The 12923-nt window shown below is 41.6% G+C and overlaps 1 protein-coding gene across 1 annotated transcript in view; it reads left to right on the top strand.

The window, feature by feature from the left end:
- Positions 1–4602: 4602 nt before the first annotated feature.
- The window catches only part of PHKA2 (phosphorylase kinase regulatory subunit alpha 2), a 61707-nt gene continuing 53386 nt past the window's right edge, over positions 4603–12923 (top strand). The window contains exon 1 of the mRNA XM_008154552.3: positions 4603–4703. Coding sequence (XP_008152774.2) covers positions 4626–4703 — 78 coding nt within the window. The 5' untranslated portion in view covers positions 4603–4625. The remainder of the gene's footprint in view (positions 4704–12923) is intronic.

The raw sequence follows: 12923 nt of genomic DNA, 5'->3' as shown, positions 1-12923 counted from the left end.
GAAACCAAATCTGAAGCCGATTATGTAACCAAAGTGTACACAGCAGGATGCACAATGTCTGGTGTCCTTTAGATCCCACCCCCCTTATTTTTCCTATTGTGTTTGTGTCCTTAAGTCAAATTGTCTTGTCTGTTTGTTTGTTTTACTTCAGACTGATAAGGGGCGGGACAGAGAATGTTCCTGAGAAGCATCCTCCTTTGGGTTTAAAATTGGCCCCACAATCTGAGACTCTACTGAAGGAGACAGAGGTGGTGCCAATACGAGGAGGTGAGGAGTGTCACAGGAGTGGCCAGTATTTGAAATATTTCCTCAGAACATTCAAGAAGTTTTTTTCCCCAAACACACTGCAATCATTAATTCCTAAAGCAATTCTATTAACTTCAATGAGCAGCTCTCGGCAACAATGGTGAAATGGCTTCATTTGGGATACTTGGTTGTGTCTAACGAGGTTACCTAGGAGACAGGTTATTTTGTTGAAGGCCATTTTGAAAAGAGCTAATTTACTAAAAGGACGCTTTATCAAGTGGAGTTGTATGTTGTCATTTTGTCTCCATAACAGCATTTTAAAGACTATTCAGTTTATCTCTGCCTCAGCTCCTTGCTGCTATGGTTGGAGTATGAATGATAGGAAAAAGGAAAGTCTGGTCATATGAACATAACTTTGAACAGGAAGAATTCTTATCAGTCTTTTCGTTTTTTCTTTTTACCTCAGTCCTAGGTACAGTATCAAAAAGTTAAGGCAGACAAAAATTGAATACATTGCTTGAGAATATGTCCTTTTAAATACATATATTCTTCACCGTGAAGAAATCTTATGCTTCCTGATGTTTCCTCTCTTTACCTCTCAATCTCAAACTAGCTATAGGAAGCTGGAGCAGTGATGAAAAACAAAATTATTTCCAGTCAATTAAACTTCAAGTGCCATAGAAATAACTAAATGTGGCTAATTGGCTATTTTCAGCAAACTGGTCCAGAATGGACCCTCTCTGCTGTGTCAAAGATGGAGTGGAATGCCTTTCTTTAAAGTCAAAGATCTGAACCCGCTAAGAGAAATATTTATTGGTTTCTGTTTTGGATGCTGACATGTGGTTCTCTGGGAACTTCCTTGGCTGAAGTCCCTGTAGCAAGACAGTGGGTAGACACTCTGATTGGAATCAGAGAAATCAGACATGCTGTTACTCCAGGATCCAGTTCTGGGTTTTCACCTTTATGAAGATCATGAACCAGCTTCAGAAACAACAACATACCCCATCACATTCCATATGTGATTCTTGACAAAAATTTGAGAAATGATCAAGAAACAGGTTTCTACTGGATCCCAACCAGAAAAAGGCTTCATGGATATGGGGACCAAGATGTAGAGGTTTTGTATCTCAGGGACAAAAGGATACTAAAATGTCTCATTTTTAATATAGCACAGCTTCTAGTCCAAAATGAATCTAGTCACTAAAATTCACTTGAAAATTTAAAAGCTAATAAGTAGTTGTCTTCCTTCTTGGTTTTATTCCTAAATTTCAAGCTTATTGAAAAATATAGCTCATATGACGCACAGACCAAAGCTGGGTATATGCCAAAAAGGGTGTATATGTGTAAAGAATGAGATCAGGAAACTGAAAATGTTTCTATACTGGATGGAAATGCCAGGTAATGAACAAAGGTCATCAGTTATTTATTATGGCTGCAAAATGGACTCTTGAAGAAGCACTCATTGTGAGCAAAGCAGTAATGAAAAGAAGCAATGATCCCAGCTCTTAGATGCAGAAGAATATATGAGAGTTCTAGTAAGAATACATATTCAGATTCCAAAAGAGATTTAATTGGCGATAACTTAATGTCTAGTTTTATTTACCCCTAGACCATAGTAAATTCTGCATGGAGGTACATCACATGAATCGCTGCATAATTTAAGAAAGTTATCCAATGGACCTGGAGAACATTATGCTAAGCGAAGTAAGTCAGTCAGAGAAAAATAAATATCACATGATCTCACTCATTTGTGGAATATAATGAGCAACATAAACTGATGAACAAAACAGATCCAGAGACAGAGAAACATCCATCAGACCGTCAAACCTCAGAGGGAAGGCAGGGGAGGGTGGGGGCGACGGGGAAAGATCAATCAAAGGACTTGCAGGCATGCATATAAGCATAACCAATGGACACAGACACTAGGGGGGTGAGGGTACGAACTGGGGGGTGGGGGACACTGGGGGGATAAGAACACATATGTAATACCTTAATCAATAAAGAATAAAAAATAAAATAAAAAGTACAAAAAAGATTTCTATATACACATTTTTTAAAAAGTACGTAAAATGCTATGTTTATGTTGTCATTTGTGTTTGGGGATGATTTCTGTGATAAGCTTTGACGGTAGAAATAGAATATATGGAATCTGTAGTCAGAATTAGAAATGCTGCATTGGCAAAATCATGGCTCATCCAGCAAAATTGGAGATAAGTGTGTATTAAAGAGAAAGAAGCCATACGGTTTTGAGAGAGGAGAGACTAGGGTGGAGTTTAGAAGTTTGGGCAAAGATTATATGGGGGAGGTTTGAGCTATCCGTAAAAGGTTTATGAGCTCAAGAACTTCCAGGTCACAAACTTCCCTTGGTGGATCTCCCACTGGCCTGGGGACAATCTGGATAAATAAAGTAGAAGATCAAGAATTCAAAAAAAAAAAAAAAAAAAGAAAAAAAAGAAAGAAAGTTATCCAGTTAAGTAAGAAAAGAAAAAAAACAAACAACTATGTGAGAGATGAAGGGTTTGGCACTTTAGTTGAGTGACACAGATTTAGGTTACAGAATTTTTTAAATGAACCTGATCAGGAATTATACATAGGGGGACCCAGCTGAGCAGGACTGATTTTAATTCATTCATTCATTCATTCATTCGTTCAATTAATGTTCAACACTATAGCAGACATGGTAGGAAATACCAAAGACGGTTTCCATATATAATTTACAATCCAGTTAGAAAAGCATTCTGTACATGATGATGAAAACACCTATGATTTATGAAGTACTTTTCTAGGAACCAGGCATGGTGCTAAGTGCTTTACAGTCATCCTCTTAAGCTTCATAACCACCCTATTATTACCCCCATTTTACAGATGAAAACAGTGAATTTGAAACAGCTAAAACAGCATGCCTAAGCTCACACCACTTGTACATGGCAGATCTGGAATTTAAAGTCAATTTAAATTCACTCCAAGACCTAAGCTCTTAGTAAAGAAATTGTTATGGGAATCCAGAGAATAGGGAGGGCTAAGTGGAGGGAGGAACTGTGCAAACGTTTAAAGGAAAGATAGGCTTCAGATAGGCAAGGAGGTTGGGTGAAGCAAGCATACAGTAAATGTATGGAGACTAGCCATGGGCTCGTGGAAACAATGATTACATTCGAGAAGCTGTCCAGTGGAATTCATGTGGGGCCAGATTTTGGTGGAAAATGAATACTGGGCCAATAATTACGAAGTGTAGGTAATTATGGGCCACAATAAACTAATCTAAGTTTCAAATTGTAGGCCTATGGAGATTAACTGCAGGCCTGGCCAGGTGAGCAGCGTCCAGATGACTCGGAGTGGGACTGGGGGCGCTAGGGACCCTGTCTCAGCCACCCCCTTTTCTCTTCCCTACTGGACCCCACTATTCGACTTCCGCTCGGCCCCGGGAGACTCAGCCAAGGGCCTGGCAAGGAACCTGGCCCGCAGAGGGGCGCCCGGGAGGCCGCAGTGGGCGGGTTTATTTTTCCCGCCTCTGGTGAGATTGGCAGCTCATCCTGGGAGCCTCCTTCAGGCTGCCACTGGCCCAGCCCGGAGCCCTCCTTTACACCCCACGCCCTTGGAGGGTTCCGCTCCGCTGGTGGGGACAGACCTGGGGGCGGGACTAGAGGGCGGGACCAGGTGCCAGACTGTAAACTCACCTCGGAAAGGCGGGACCAGTCGCGCCGCAGGGATTTGGGGGCGTCTTGGGCCCCTAGCGGAGCCCACGCCTACCTTGCTCCGCGAGTTCCGCTCCGCGTCGGGGGCGGGAGCGGGGGCGGGCCCATGGGCGGGGCCCAGGCAGGGTCGGGGCATTCTAGGTGGCTGCAGCGAGCCGCTTGACTTCTCCAGCCCCCGCAGCGATCGGAAGGTTGCGGGTAGGTAAGGGGCTCCGGGAGGGAGCCGGGTTCCCCGCTGCTTCCGCAGATCTCCCTATTCCCCTTCCCCTCAGGCAGTTCTGTTCGGTGGTGGGGGCAGGGCCGCGGCTGTCGAGTAGGATCGGGCTCGGGGTCCTCCCCCGGGCCTCCTCCCGACCGTCTTTAGACGAAAAAGGCTCGGCGGGGGTGTCCTAGCCCCACGCCCTGAATCCAGTTCCCCGATTCTCCTGCGGGGCCGCCAGAGCGCCAGCCGCCGTCCCCGCCCCCGCGCCTTCCAGCTTCATGAAACTCTGGTTGTTTTCCAATCATACTTAGATCCTATCTTTTTTGTTAGCTCCGACCTACGACTGCCGGGCTCCCTCCCAAGAACTGACTGAGACTGTGAGTGTTTGGGAACCAGGCCCGTTTGACAGCCGCAGCCCCGGCGTCCCACCTCCACGCAGCAGGTCCGGTGCAGTGCCCCCCCTCCCCCGCGGGAGCATCGCCGAAATGAGGAGCAGGAGCAATTCCGGGGTCCGCTTGGACGGTTACGCTAGGCTGGTTCAGCAAACCATCCTGTGTTACCAGGTAAGAAGGGATCATCCCCAGTCCCCTCTTGGGTCGTGAGACTTTGCAGTTAAGAGCTTTCCTCTTTAAATTAAATCCTGCTGGCCTGTGATTAAAACCCCCCAATCCCACCCCATCTTCTGTGAGTCAGGGGATCAAAAGGCTGTGTGGCTAATCTTCACAGACTTTTTTGCCCACTGTCTTTTTTGCATTGACTCTGCTTCTTTTGGATGAGAGAGGAGGTGTGTGGGGGTTGGACAGAGCCCACTGAATGAGAGTGATGGACTCTGAACTTCGAGGACAGTAGACAGGAATGAAGAAGCTCCTGAGGGTTGCATCTCACCTGGAGTGTGGGGCGACTGTCTGCTGTCCCTCCCGTGGATGACCTTGTTAGCAACCCACCTGGCAGGGCCTTACGACTTATTCTGGTTGCTATTTCACAGATGAGAAAACTGCGGGCCAGAAAGGTTACTAGGGTCAGACCCAAATGCAGGTCTGCTCCCAAATTCTGGGGGACCTCTGAGCTGCTCATATGGTCTGAAGTATGAGTATGCCTGCTGTTTTGTGTTACCAGCCTAATGTTATATGTGGACCCATCATATAAGAAAACTGGACTATTTTTATTCCTAGTGAAGACAGCAGCTATGTTGCTTGCCTTCCATCAACAGCAACTATTTATAGGACCCTCCTGTCAGAGAAGGAAGTGGCATTCCAAGGTTAGATTCCTGGCCTGCGAGTTGAGAGCCATGGTCACTCCCAAGCCACTAACCATTTCTCAGCCTTGTTTCCTCATTCTGGAAATATTGTGTACCTATTATATGCAAGGCACTCTGTCAGGTGGCTGGACTCACACAGAAGAATAAATTATTGTAGTGCAGTGAGATTTATGCATAGGGTATAGGGCCAGTATCCATTGTCTGAAACCCCTGGGGCCAGATGTGGTTTGTAAGTCAGAAATGTTTGGATTTTTAGAAAAGTAATATGCATATGTTATATATCTATAATAATGAAAGCATAATATGCTAATTAGATCAGACACCCTTCAGGACGAAGCTGGGGCTGCTAGGGAAGCCCGGGTCCCGGGTGCCAGAGGGAAGCTGGTGCTGGTAGCAGGGGGAAGGAAGGCCTATTCTTGCATGAATTTCGTGCATCGGGTCTCTAGTTCTATAATAATTGCAACGGAGTCTGAGCAGCACCCTTTAATCAAACACATTCTTATTTCCACATCAGAATATGAATATTCACACTGAGTAGAAAAGTAAAGACTGAAAATAGTTTCATATCAGTTCAGGTCATCTTTTGCCACCAAATGAGCTTGCCGCAAACTTAGGAAAACATTTGAAATGTTCAGAGCTTATTGGCTTTTGAAATTGCACATGAAGGATGGTGGCTCTTGTTTTGGAAGGTTAGCCCAGCTTGGGGAGCAGGGGAGGAGTCCTGGAAGAGATGATGTTCAAATTGAGAACTAAAGAAGGAGTAAGCAGGTGAACGGAGGTTATTTTTTGCCTTCCTCTTTCGAATATATTATATCTACAAAGTGTTTTTTTTATATATTTTTATTGATTTCAGAGAGGGAGAGGGGGAAACGTCCCTGATGAGAGAGAATCATTAATCGGCTGTCTCCTGCATGACCCCCACTGGGGATCGAGCCCACAACCCAGACATGTGCCCTGACCGGGAATCGAACCCTGACTGCTAGGTTCATAGGTTGACGCTCAACCACTGAGCCCTGCCAACGAAAGTGTTCTAAAATACAAGTTGAAAGGCTGTTCCTTCCATTACTGTGATGGAAGGGGCTATAAGGCGAACTGATAAAGCTTGGTTCTTATGTCACACCTGCTTAAATCCCTACCCCTGCTTTCAATGAATGCCATGTACTTGACCTCTCTGAGTCCATGTCCTCATCTGTACAATGGAAATAATAACACCTGCCTCCATTGAAGTATTATGAAGAAAAAGTAGTGCCCAGTCTGTTGCCTGTTAAATAGTGAGTGCTGCCGAAACCGGTTTGGCTCAGTGGATAGAGCCTCGGCCTGCGGACTGAAAGGTCTCAGGTTCGATTCCGGTCAAGGGCATGTACCTTGGTTGCGGGCCCATCCCCAGTAGGGGATGTGCAGGAGGCAGCTGATCGATGTTTCTCTCTCATCGATGTTTCTAACTCTCTATCCCTCTCCCTTCCTCTCTGTAAAAATCAATAAAATGTATTTTTTTTAAAAAAAATTTAAAAAAAAAAAATAAATAGTGAGTGCTATTGTGGTGTTAAGACTACTTTGATGTAGGCCATACACACCCAGGCCAAATGTCCTTGCCTTACCACCCTGGCCCACGCTGCTCCCTTTCCTTAAAGGCCCAGATCCAGTTACTGATTCTTTCTGGTCTTCGAACACATGTCTTCCACTGATATGGTGAGATCCTTAAACATAGAGACCTCATTAGTTTTGTTCCCTTTTCATCAAGCAGTGCTCCACACAAATGAAAGTTACTCTTAAGTCCTGCAGGCCACTGAGCCATCCTAATGACCTAGCTATTGATCCAGACTTGCAGTCCCCCAGAAGCAAAAGAACTATTCTTGTTAAGGCAATTCTGCAGTGTTGGACTTTCCTCTCTAACATTTTAATGATTACAAAGTGGACTGAACCTTTAGTTATATTTATTTTGGGGGTGATTGGCGAAAAGCCTTCATGTTTGTCCTCTTTTTCCCCTTCCCGGCTGCATTGTCAAGCTCTGCTGGCTAACCAGAATACTCCAAGTATGGTTCTGTTGGGAAATCCCATGAGCCTGAACATGTAGATTCCTATTCCTTTCCACTTTCCCCCAACCACACCCATCCTACCCCAACGACTAGTCTTCACAATTGTAGAACCACAACCCATTTCGAGCTTCATCTTTTCTGAGTGGTCTTAGGCATGCCACTTAACCACTCTGTAAAAATGAATGAATAATTTTGTTATGTATACTTTTCCACAATAAGAAAATAAGTGAGCTAGAATAATGCTTTCTAAAGTTTGTGCTACATCTCCCCATCTACAGTAGATATGTGCAGATGTTTATGAGGCATTTTTTCAATGTCAGCTTTGAACTCTGTTTCTGATTTTCTTTTTAAATCAAGATCAACTTACATTGATTTCACGTGTTAGAAATCATTCAGTGTTACTGTCAAACTCATAAACAGTCTTTAGAGGCAATAGTTTGTTTATATCAGCTAGCATGTCAACCAATTCCTTTTCCTATATCCGTGGAAGAGAATTTTTTTCCATTAGTAATTTGCCAAATATATTTGCTGGTTAATATTATTTGAATCTTCAATAAAAGAAGGAAAGAGCTATGTTTATAAAAAATATCCTTTGCAAGTTTGGTTTTATATATGGAGAGAGTATAAGTATGTATTCTAGGAAGTATCTTCAAATATTTGTTGACTTAAAAAAAAAGAAATTCCTAGATTTATTTTGGCTCAGATAAGAAATACTAACTTTGTGCATTTCTTCAAGATCAGCTCTATTTGAAGGCTCATTTATAAAACTGTTCAGTACAAAGTGATGATAAGAGAATATGGATCAGATAGAAAAATAATGATCAAGGCAGTAGTCACTGTAATTGCAGATTATCCCATATAATAAAAGCCTAATATGCTAAGTGTCAGGTCATCCATTCAACCAATCAAAGCGTAATATGCTAATGATATCCTAAGGCTGCTCAACTGCTTGCTATGACTTGCACTGATCACTAGGGGGCAGACACTCCGACTGGTAGGTTAGCTTGCTGCTGGGGTCTGGTCAATTAGGACTGAGCAAGACAGGCCGGACATGCCCTGGAGCCCTCCTGTGGTCCTCCCTGACTGTCCAACCTCCTGCGTCCCTCCCCAGCCCTGATCGTGCACTGGTGGGGTCCCTTGGCCTGGTCTGCACCCTCTCACAATCTGGGACCCCTCAGGGGATGTTGGAGAGCCCGTTTCAGCCCATTTCTGCAGGCCAAGCCAAGGGACCCTACTGGTACACAAATTCGTGTACCGGGCCTCTAGTTTGTTATAAAAAGCAGATTATTAAGAGACCAGGACAGTAACTAAATAATGCTATTTAACAGCAATGGAATTTAAAATGAGGATGGAAAAAATAAAACATGGAATAATGGAAAAAATAGTAATAATTTTTTAAAGATAAAATTAAATATTGGAAAGTAATAATATGGCAGAAGAATGGGAGGAGACAGGAGGTAAAGCATTCTAAGACCCTTATCACATTAAGAAGGAAGATAGAGGTATTACATATTTTAAGTCAGGAGTTCATGTTTAAGCATTAGCATTAAAGTAAAAATAAGTGGAATATATAACTTTTAAAGCAATGGAGGAACAAAGAAAATTTGACAACTCCACGAGAAGGAAGGAAAATAATGCTTGGGGAGAACAGGAAGTAAAAAAACCCACACACATAGTAAACATAAAGAACAAAACAAGAAGATGGAAATAAGTCCAACTATATTAGTAATCACAATAAATGTAAATTTTAAAATTAGCCAGATAATAGAAATTATTTAAAAAATATTTTAAGATACATGTGGTTTGCCTGACCGGCGTGGATCAGTGATTGAGCATTAACCTATGAACCAGGAGGTCATGGTTCAATTTCAGGTCAGGGCACATGCCTGGGTTGCAGACTCTATCTCCAGTGTGGGGGCATGCAGGAGGCAGCTGATCAATGATTCTATCATTGATATTTCTATCTTTTTCTCCCTCTCCCTTCCTCTCTGAAATCAATAAAAGTAAATAAAGATACATGTGGTTTATAAGAGACAAAACCTAAAACAGAGGATATTGAAAGGTTGAAAGTAATTTAGTGGGACAAAATATAGTAAGCAAATGCAAACCAAAAAGAAATTGTTATAATTATACTAATACCAAGCAGTAGATTTTAAAATTTTAAAATGTTATTACTAAATGATAGAAGGATAATTCACCAAGAAAATAAAGCATTTTTAAACCCACAGAATACTAACAACATTGCTTCAAAATGTATAAAGCAAAACTTGACCTAATTGTAGAAGTTAAGCCCATAATCATAGTGGGAGTCTTTAAACTCCCCCTTTTCAGATACTAATAGATCAAGCAGAGAAATAATTAGGACAGAAGATTTGAGCACCCTAAGAAATGAACTTGATCAAGTGTGCATACATAGAACACTGTGCTCCACCAATAGGAAATAGTAATTTTTCAATCTTTCAAAGTATATATATATATATTTATATTTTTTTTTTAAATTATTTATTGTTTAAAGTATTACATGTAGTATTACATATGTCTCCTTTTTCCCCCATTGACCTCTCGCTGGCCACCCCCACCCCAAGCACATGCCCTCACCCCTCTAGTGTCAAAAAAGTTGATTTTTCATACTTTATGATACTTTCAAAAAAAGAAAGTATCAAAAACACTGAAAAATCAACTTTATGTACACCACATTTTTGTGCCAAAATACAAGAAAATTGGAGAGCGATAATAAACAATTGCTAAAGCCCTCCCAAATATGTCTGGAATCTTACTAAGCCCACTTCTAAATATATCTAAGTAGGTCATGGATATACATATCATGGATCTAAGAAGAAATTAAAATGGAAATTATGAAATATCTAGAACTGAATAACCACAAAAACATTCCAACCACAAATTTATGGAATATAGCTAAAGTGGGATTTGAAGAGAAATTTAAAACCTTAAAATGTGTATATTAGAAAAGAAGAAAAATTTAAAAATTAATAAACTCAAGATTGAGAAAAGGCCAACAGGATGCATCCAAGAAAATAGAGGAAATTAAATAACAAGGTAGAAGTAATAATGTAATATAAAACTAATAATATTGACAAAATCAAAAGCTGTTTTTTAGAAAAGACTAATAAATGAGTAAACTGGCAGGGCAATGGGAGGAGAGGGGCACGTCAACAATATAGGAGAAAATGGAAAAAATACTATGACTACTTTTGGGCAGTAAATTTGAAAATGTAAATGGACAGTTTTCAAGATAAATGTTACCAACATTAACTCAAGAAAAACATAAAATCCTAATTAGGCCTATAACCATTAAAGAAATTGAATGAATCAAAGGAGCAAAGCAGTGTGACCAAATAACGAAGCTTCTCCAGTTGGAGCATGATAGCTCAGACAAGGTGATTGCAGTGGAGACAGCTGAGAGTGGTGGAATTTGGGAGAAATTCCAAAGATAGAGACAACAGGATTTACTGGTGAATTGAGTGTAAGGTGTGTGGGAAAAAGAGAAGTCAAGAATGACTCCAAGGTTTTGGGCTGGAGCAACTGGTAGAATGGATTTGCTATTTACTGAGATAGAGAAATTTGTAGAGAAGCAAGTTTGGGGAAGAAGATAAGGGGTTTAGTGAAGCTTTGGTAAGTAGGCAGTTGAATATATGAGTCTAGAAGTCAAGGAAGAGGTCTGAACTGGAGATAAAAACCTGGGAGTTATTGGTATATATGTGGTGTTTAAACTTATAATTTTCAAAACTCCCAGTCTGGGCCTCTAACGTGCAAATGGCTTTATCACTCTTTTTTAAATTTATTTTTTATTGTTTAAAGTATTACATGTAGTAGTACATATATCTCCTTTTTTCCCCCTTGACCCTCCCCCAGCCTCCCCTACCCCCTGTCGCATGGCCCTCATCCCAACCCCCCCCCAGTGTCTTGTGTCCATTGGTTGTGCTTACATGCATGCATACAAGTCCTTTGGTTGATCTCTTTCCCCGCCTCCCCAACACTCCCCAGCCTTCCCACTGTAATTTGCCAGTCTGTTCGGTGCTTTACTGCCTCTGTATCTATCTTTTTGTTCATCAGGTTATAATGTTCTTTATTTTCCATAAATGAGTGAGATCATGTGGTATTTTTCTTTCATTGCCTGGCTTATTTCACTTAACATAATGCTCTCCAGGTCCATCCATGCTGCTGCAAATGGTAAGAATTCCTTCTTTTTTGTAGCAGCGTAGTATTCCACTGTGTAGATGTACTGGCTTTATCACTCTTAAGAGATTTTTATTCTTTACTTCTCACTAATTGCTATAGTAAGGTGAGGCATTAGTGAGATGTCAGTCCTTAACCTAGTGTTGTGGAATCTTACAGAACACATTCACATGTAAATGGGACCTTCTCTAAACACCCATCTTCTTCCTCTATTCCCGTGAGACTTGGCTTTTAGCCTCTTCATAGCCCTGATCCACCCTCTAGGTATGTTGCAGATAACAGATGTCCCTTTTGAAACATGGTACTTGTCGGTGACAAAGTACACCAGATGCACTCTGCCAGGCTGGCAGTTCAGTGAAACTCTCATTTTCCTTGTTCTGAAAACTCTATTTCCATTAACACAGCACTGGCTTTTGGTATCCATTCACATGCTGTTGGTAGGTTGCTGTTAAAACTTGTAGTCAGTGTTTTATAGTTGAAATTTCTTGCATCTAAGTATTAGGGTAAGATGTGGCTGGGTCACAGGGTAGCTGCTAGGGTGGGAGAGGGGGGCCTTATTTGGAAAAGGGAGAAGAGGTTCTGTTTAAAGATTTGTTAGAGCCCTGGGAGTGGGAGTGTATGTGCATAGGGAGCTGAGTCAGCTCAAAAGTGTGGGAGTAATGGCTAATAAAAACATGTGAGCCCAAGAAATAAATTATTGTTGAATTCTGTCTAGTTTGTTCCAACCTATTGTTCAAGTTCAAAAGTAGTCTGCTGTTCTCGTGTTGGCTCAGCACCTACTTTGCAGCCCATACATGCCCCTTCCTTTATATGCACATACCCTCTTAGGAGCAGTAGATATCACCATTTCAGCATCTCTGCCCTTTCCTTTTGTTAAAATCTGCCCTATCCCTTGCTTGTTCCGAGAATCATCTTTGTATTGCCTCCAGCCAAGAAGATTGTGTAAGTGATGTTTCTTGAGTTTGTATGATGAAGAATTTAGCTTTTTAAAAAAATTTCAAGGAGAGCCCTAGCTGGTTTCTCAGTGATTAGTGTCGGCCCTCGGACTGAAGGGTCATTGGTTCATTTCCAGTTAAGGGCACGTACCTTGGTTTCAGGCTTGATCCCTGGCCCTGGTCAGGGCATGTGCAGGAGGCAACCAATCAATGTGTCTCATGTTTCTCTCTCTTCTCTCTCCCACTCCCTTCCACTCTCTCTAAAAAATATCAATGTGAAAAATATCTTTGGGTGAGGATTAACAAAAAAATTTTTTCAAGGAGATAATAATAATGTTGAATATTTCTTTTTAAACT

The sequence above is a fragment of the Eptesicus fuscus genome, chromosome 1 (assembly GCF_027574615.1).
Source record: "Eptesicus fuscus isolate TK198812 chromosome 1, DD_ASM_mEF_20220401, whole genome shotgun sequence".
NCBI classification, from domain to species: Eukaryota; Metazoa; Chordata; class Mammalia; order Chiroptera; family Vespertilionidae; genus Eptesicus; species Eptesicus fuscus.
Note: the sequence above shows the minus strand (reverse complement) of the source record. Positions and strands in the feature narration are given on the sequence as shown.